Source organism: Oncorhynchus clarkii, chromosome 16 (genome assembly GCF_045791955.1).
Source record: "Oncorhynchus clarkii lewisi isolate Uvic-CL-2024 chromosome 16, UVic_Ocla_1.0, whole genome shotgun sequence".
NCBI lineage: Eukaryota > Metazoa > Chordata > Actinopteri > Salmoniformes > Salmonidae > Oncorhynchus > Oncorhynchus clarkii.
Window position 1 is genome coordinate 4371969 of NC_092162.1, and position 7500 is coordinate 4379468.

Genomic DNA, 7500 nt, shown 5'->3' on the forward strand with positions numbered 1-7500 from the left:
AGCCAGTCAGTCAGTCAGACAGCCAGCCAGCCAGTCAGACAGCCAGCCAGTCAGTCAGACAGCCAGTCAGTCAGTCAGACAGCCAGCCAGCCAGTCAGTCAGACAGACAGCCAGTCAGTCAGTCAGACAGACAGTCAGACAGTCAATCAGTCAACCAGCCAGTCAGCCAGTCAGACAGTCAGACAGTCAGTCAGACAGCCAGTCAGTCAGACAGCCAGACAGCCAGTCAGTCAGCCAGTCAGCCAGTCAGACAGCCAGTCAGTCAGTCAGTCAGTCAGACAGTCAGACAGTCAGACAGTCAGTCAGCCAGTCAGTCAGTCAGACAGACAGTCAGACAGTCAATCAGTCAACCAGCCAGTCAGCCAGTCAGACAGTCAGTCAGACAGTCAGTCAGACAGCCAGTCAGTCAGACAGCCAGACAGCCAGTCAGTCAGCCAGTCAGACAGCCAATCAGTCAGTCAGTCAGACAGTCAGACAGTCATACAGTCAGTCAGCCAGTCAGCCAGTCAGACAGCCAGCCAGTCAGCCAGTCAGACAGCCAGTCAGTCAGTCAGTCAGTCAGACAGTCAGACAGTCAGACAGCCAGTCAGTCAGCCAGCCAGTCAGACAGCCAGTCAGTCAGTCAGTCAGTCAGTCAGACAGCCAGTCAGCCAGTCAGTCAGTCAGTCAGCCAGTCAGACAGCCAGTCAGTCAGTCAGTCAGACAGCCAGTCAGTCAGCCAGTCAGACAGCCAGTCAGTCAGTCAGTCAGACAGCCAGTCAGTCAGCCAGTCAGACAGCCAGTCAGTCAGTCAGTCAGTCAGTCAGACAGTGTGAGAGGCCACCGCCAGGGCTTGTTGAGAGTGTCACTGTGACTGAGAGGAATGCTGTCAAATCAATAGCTCTACCTCTCTCCTTCCACACACCTGCCAGATCCCTCCTAACACACACTACTCACAGAGGCACAGACACACACACACAGACATTCACACTGCAATATCCAGTTTTTTTCTCGTCCAGAGATCCCTAGTTTAATGTCTTTGTCTCTCTCTCTCTCTTCTCGTCCAGAGGTCACTAGTTTAATGTCTTTGTCTCTCTCTCTCTCTTCTCGTCCAGAGGTCACTAGTTTAATGTCTTTGTCTCTCTCTCTCTCTTCTCGTCCAGAGATCCCTAGTTTAATGTCTTTGTCTCTCTCTCTCTTCTCTTCCAGAGGTCACTAGTTGAATGTCTTTGTCTCTCTCTCTCTTCTCTTCCAGAGGTCACTAAGTTTAATGTCTTTGTCTCTCTCTCTTCTCTTCCAGAGGTCACTAGTTTAATGTCTTTGTCTCTCTCTCTTCTCTTCCAGAGGTCACTAGTTTAATGTCTTTGTCTCTCTCTCTTCTCTTCCAGAGGTCACTAGTTTAATGGCTGGAAGGTAGAGGTCAAAGAGGGACATAATGACCTCCATTCCGTCGATGGACAGACACATCCAGCAGACCATCGACCGTCTGTTATGTATCAAACAGGTGAGTTTCCACTTGTTTCCAACATGGTCCCTGATGGACGAAAATTCACTAACTAGTGTTTATAAATAGTTACAGCAGCATTTCCCAGACTGGATCCTGGGGACCCCAACGGGGGATTTTTCTCAGGCTCTCGCCTGCAACATCAGTTCTGTTGTACACGCAGATAATATTTTTACAGTTTTGGAAACTGTAGAGTGTTTTCTATCCTAAGCTGTCAATTATATGCATATTCTAGCATCTTGTCCTGACAAAATATCCCGTTTACTACGGGAATGTTTTTTTTTCCAAAAATGAAAATACTGCCCCCTAGTCACAATTTAAAGAAGGAATGAGATTCCACAAATTAACTTTTAACAAGGTACACCTGTTAATTGAAATGCATTCCAGTTGACTACCTCATGAAGCTGGTTGAGAGAATGCCAAGAGTGTGCAAAGCGGTTTCAAAATAGTTGCGTTTATACTCTTAGTTTTATAAAAAATAAAAAAAAATCACCCTTTTTCTCCCCGATTTCATGGTATCCAATTGGTAGTTACAGTCTTGTCTCATCACTGTTACGGACTCAGGAGAGGCGAAGGTCGAGAGCCGTGCGTCCACCGAAACACAACCCAGCCAAGCCACACTGCTTCTTGCCTGCTTAACCCGGAAGCCAGCCGCACCAATGTGTCGGAGAAAGAACTGTACACCTGGTGAACGTGTCAGCGTGCACTGCACCGGGCCAACCACAGGAGTCGCTAGAGAGCGATGGGACAAGAACATCCCTACTGGCCAAACCCTCCCCTAACCCGGACGACGCTGGGCCAATTGTGCGCCGCCCCATGGGTCTCCCGGTCGCGGACGGCTGCGACAGAACCTGGAATCTCACAGCACTGTGCCACTAGGGAAGCTGTGCGTTTGTTTTTTGTTCAGTGTAATTTAACAGAAGAGGAGAAAATCCCCAAATCCAGACAAATCAAAGCTGATACAGACCCAAGACTACTCCAAGATATAATCAGCACCAAAAGTGCTTCTACAAAGTATTGACTCAGGGGTGTGAATACTTATGTAAATGAGATATTTCTTTATTTAAATTTCAAATTCAGAAAACAAGTTTTCGCATTGTCATCATGGGGTATTCTCATCGTGTGTCCTTTCATCATAATTTATTTCATCTGTAGCCTAATAAACAACATGTTTTCCAGAGTGAATCCAACTTTACTTCCATATGATGGCTATTATATCAATATTTTCACATTTTAAAAATTCCCATCGTACATTTTACAGACTCAAAACGATCCCACCGTGTCAAACGAACAAATTATCCGTCTGCATTTATAAAAAACGCACCGGAACTTCCTGTTTCCATCAAGCTGTCGTGATTTTTTTGTTTTTACAGACTTTACTCACATAAAAGCTATGGATGGAAATGTGGCTGAATCAGTCAGTCAATTAGTCAGCTAACATTTTTTTTTACATTAGCAGGTTAGCCTAGCAAGCTATCTAAACGTGTAGTAATATTTTTTTTACATTAGCAGGTTAGCAGGTTAGCCTAGCCAGCTATCTAAATGTGTAGTAATCTTTCTTTTTTTTTACATTAGCAGGTTAGCCTAGCAAGCTATCTAAACGTGTAGTAATCATTTGTTTACATTAGCAGGTTAGCCTAGCAAGCTATCTAAACGTGTAGTAATATTTTTTTTACATTAGCAGGTTAGCCTAGCAAGCTATCTAAACGTGTAGTAATCATGGCTGAATACCAACCTGGCAGGCCACGTGCTCAGGGGCCTCGAACCTCACTCAGACATCATAATCATGGCAAAATGAGTAGAATTGCAGAAAATGTGGGTTAAAATGTAAAAAAAATAATATTTTCTTTCCACCACATGGTAAAATGGGTAGAAATGCATTAAACTTGCTTTAAAACAGCAACATTTTATTTAAATTGTGTAGAATTGGCCATCAAAAGGACCACCCACACCTAACCAAATCTAATTGGTCAATACATAGGGAATAGGGAGCCAGGTTGTAGATTACAGGTTATCTGTTCACAATAATGTGTTCTGTGCTTTTGGTTCTGTTTCTATGGGTTGTTATGTACACCACTCAAAACACTGTAGTATTTACTGTTGCTTGTAATATCACTGTATAAACACATAAGGAGAGATGTCATTACGTCTCATGAGGGGGGGGGGGCAGAGCTACTGCTGTTGCAATGCATTCTGGGCTGCTGCTGCTGCTGCTGTTGTGCTAAGTGAGCGAGTTTATCCGGATGCCACACACACACACACACACACACACACACACACACACACACACACACACACACACACACACAGAGAGAGAGACTAGCACAACAGTGGTGGTCGGTGCCATTAAAGATGAGGGAGCGTGGCCTTATTTCTATTACAGCATATTGGATGACTGTCATTCATATTCCATTCACCCAGTTCAATGTAACATCGATAGGTTTAGGCTACTACATGATACTCACATTTTCCCTTTATCCATCATGAGGTTGCTACAACCTAGCCTATGAATGAACGTTTACAACGTAGGGGCACACAGGTTGAGAGAATTTTGAGTAAATTAGGTGAAAGACATTGACACGTTCAATACACACTTGCACCCATCTAGCTGACCTAGGGTGTAATCATTAATCCAACAGTATCACTTCTTGCCTGCATATAGCTGATCTAGGGTGTAATCATTAGTCCAACAGTATCACCTCTTACCTGCATCTAGCTGACCTAGGTTGTAATCATTAGTCCAACAGTATCACTTCTTGTCTGCATCTAGCTGACCTAGGGTGTAATCATTAGTCCAACAGTATCACCTCTTACCTGCATCTAGCTGACCTAGGGTGTAATCATTAGTTCAACAGTATCACTTCTTGCCTGCATCTAGCTGACCTAGGGTGTAATCATTAGTCCAACAGTATCACCTCTGGCCTGCATCTAGCTGACCTAGGGTGTAATCATTAGTCCAGTCTTACCTGCATCTAGCTGACCTAGAGTGTAATCATTAGTCCAACAGTATCACCTCTTACCTGCATCTAGCTGACCTAGGGTGTAATCATTAGTCCAGTCTTACTGCATCTAGCTGACCTAGGGTGTAATCATTAGTTCAACAGTATCACTTCTTGTCTGCATCTAGCTGACCTAGGGTGTAATCATTAGTCCAGTCTTACCTGCATCTAGCTGACCTAGAGTGTAATCATTAGTCCAACAGTATCACCTCTTACCTGCATCTAGCTGACCTAGGGTGTAATCATTAGTCCAGTCTTACTGCATCTAGCTGACCTAGGGTGTAATCATTAGTCCAGTCTTACCTGCATCTAGCTGACCTAGGGTGTAATCATTAGTCCAACAGTATCACCTCTTGCCTGCATCTAGCTGACCTAGGGTGTAATCATTAGTCCAGTCTTACCTGCATCTAGCTGACCTAGGGTGTAATCATTAGTCCAGTCTTACCTGCATCTAGCTGACCTAGGGTGTAATCATTAGTCCAACAGTATCACCTCTTGCCTGCATCTAGCTGACCTAGGGTGTAATCATTAGTCCAACAGTATCACCTCTTGTCTGCATCTAGCTGACCTAGGGTGTAATCATTAGTCCAGTCTTACCTGCATCTAGCTGACCTAGGGTGTAATCATTAGTCCAGTCTTACCTGCATATAGCTGACCTAGGGTGTAGTCATTAGTCCAACAGTATCACCTCTTGCCTGCATCTAGCTGACCTAGGGTGTAATCATTAGTCCAACAGTATTCATTGAAAATAAGAATTTGTTCTTGCCTAGTTAAATAAAGGTAACATTTAAAAAAAGAATATACACTAATTGTCAATCATTTCGTCTGTAAGGCGGCTGCATCCCGAGACATACGTGACAGTATCAGTCTGTGTCTCTCCGTGTCTCTCCGTGTCTCTCTGGCTGTTCTGGAGTGTGTAAACATGTTGGAGCAGTCTCTCCGTGTCTCTCCGTGTCTCTCCGTGTCTCTCCGCGTCTCTCCGTGTCTCTCCACGTCTCTCCGTGTCTCTCTGGCTGTTCTGGAGTGTGTAAACATGTTGGAGCAGTCTCTCCGTGTCTTTCTGTGTCTCTCCGTGTCTCTCCGTGTCTCTCTATGTCTCTCTATGTAGTTCTGGCTGTTCTGGAGTGTGTAAACATGTTGGAGCAGTCTCTCCATGTCTCTCCATGTCTCTCCGTGTCTCTCCGTGTCTCTCCGTGTCTCTCCATGTCTCTCTGTGTCTCTCCGTGTCTCTCCGTGTCTCTCCGTGTCTCTCCGTGTCTCTCTGTGTCTCTCCGTGTCTCTCCGCGTCTCTCTATGTCTCTCTGTGTATTTCTGGCTGTTCTGGAGTGTGTAAACATGTTGGAGCAGTCTCGCCATGTCTCTCCATGTCTCTCCGTGTCTCTCCGTGTCTCTCCGTGTCTCTCCGTGTCTCTCTGTGTCTCTCCGCGTCTCTCCGCGTCTCTCTATGTCTCTCTGTGTATTTCTGGCTGTTCTGGAGTGTGTAAACATGTTGGAGCAGTCTCCCGCCCAGGGGATAGTGGGTATGTCTCTTGGCCACTAGTTAGGCTTGATTGGTGGGTTTTGGCTGGAGAAAGAGGCATCATCTGCGAGGTGGCAGTGCCAAGCGAGCGCAGCAAGAGCAGCAGCCGTTAACACACTTGGTGTGACCAATTGTTCTGAGTGCAAAGAACAGTAATCACTACAAGCCACAGTGATAATGTGTCGAACAGTAATCACTACAAGCCACAGTGATACTGGTGTTGAACAGTAATCACTACAAGCCACAGTGATAATGGTGTTTTATGTTTTACCTCCTCTATACATAACATATCCCTCCAAACAATTCCTCCTTCTCTCTATATATATTTATCTCTCTACTTCCCATCTCTCCTCTCTCTCTTTCTCTCTCTGTCTCCTCTCTCTCTCATCTACCTCTCTCTTTCTACATCTCTTCTCTCCCTCTCTCTCTTCTCCATCTCTCCATCCCTCTCTTTCTCTCATTGTCTCCTTTCTCTCTCATTTACCTCTCTCTTTTATGTCTCTCTCTCTCTCTCTCTCTCTCTCTTTCTAAATATCATCTCTCCCTCTCTCTCTTCTCCATCTCTCCTCTCTCTCTCTCTCTCACTTCTACATCTCATCTCTCCACTCCATCTCTCCCTCTCTCTCCTCTCCATCTCTCCTCTCTCTCTTTCTCTCTGTCTCCTCTCTCTCTCATTTACCTCTCTCTTCTCTTCTCTCTCTCTCTCTCTCTCTCTCTCTTTCTACATCTCATCTCTCCCTCTCTCTCTTCTCCATCTCTCCTCTCTCTCTCTCTCTCTTCTACATCTCATCTCTCCACTCCATCTCTCCCTCTCTCTCCTCTCCATCTCTCCTCTCTCTCTTTCTCTCTGTCTCCTCTCTCTCTCATTTACCTCTCTCTTCTCTTCTCTCTCTCTCTACATCTCCTCTCTCTCTCTCTCTCCTCTCCATCTCCTCTCTCTCTCTCTCTCCTCTCCATCTCTCTCTCTCTCCTCTCCATCTCCTCTCTCTCTCTCATCTACCTCTCCCCCTCCCCCCATCCTTGGTACACTGATTGAGTGTGTGTTTATCTTCCAGTCTAATCTATATTTAGCATCTCTGAATGTGAGTTTCTCCAGAGCTGACTCTATCCAACAGCAGGATTCACATGCTCTTAACCCCCTTCACACACACACACACACACACACACACACACACACACACACACACACACACACACACACACACACACACACACACACACACACACACACACACACAGTGCACAAACATACACCCGCCCCTACCCTGAACAAAGATTTACTCTGCAGGGAAATGGTCCATATGAAATACACAAGACTGGTTTCATCTGGCCCTTGTCAAACGCTGCCTTTACCAATGGATTTGGAGGCTAATCCAATGCTGACCTCTACTGCCACCTAAAGAGAAGAAGACAAACCTTCTGACTGTAACTAGTCTGCTGCTTTTCCCCCCCTTCCTGTCTCTTACAGAGGAGAGGAACAGACCTGGTTTTAAATAGTA

At 45.5% G+C, this 7500-nt stretch overlaps 1 protein-coding gene across 1 annotated transcript in view; it reads left to right on the forward strand.

The window, feature by feature from the left end:
• The window catches only part of LOC139367876 (zinc finger MIZ domain-containing protein 1-like), a 272212-nt gene that overhangs the window by 133747 nt on the left and 130965 nt on the right, over window positions 1–7500 (forward strand). The window contains exon 2 of the mRNA XM_071106227.1: window positions 1368–1483. Coding sequence (XP_070962328.1) covers window positions 1415–1483 — 69 coding nt within the window. The 5' untranslated portion in view covers window positions 1368–1414. The remainder of the gene's footprint in view (window positions 1–1367; window positions 1484–7500) is intronic.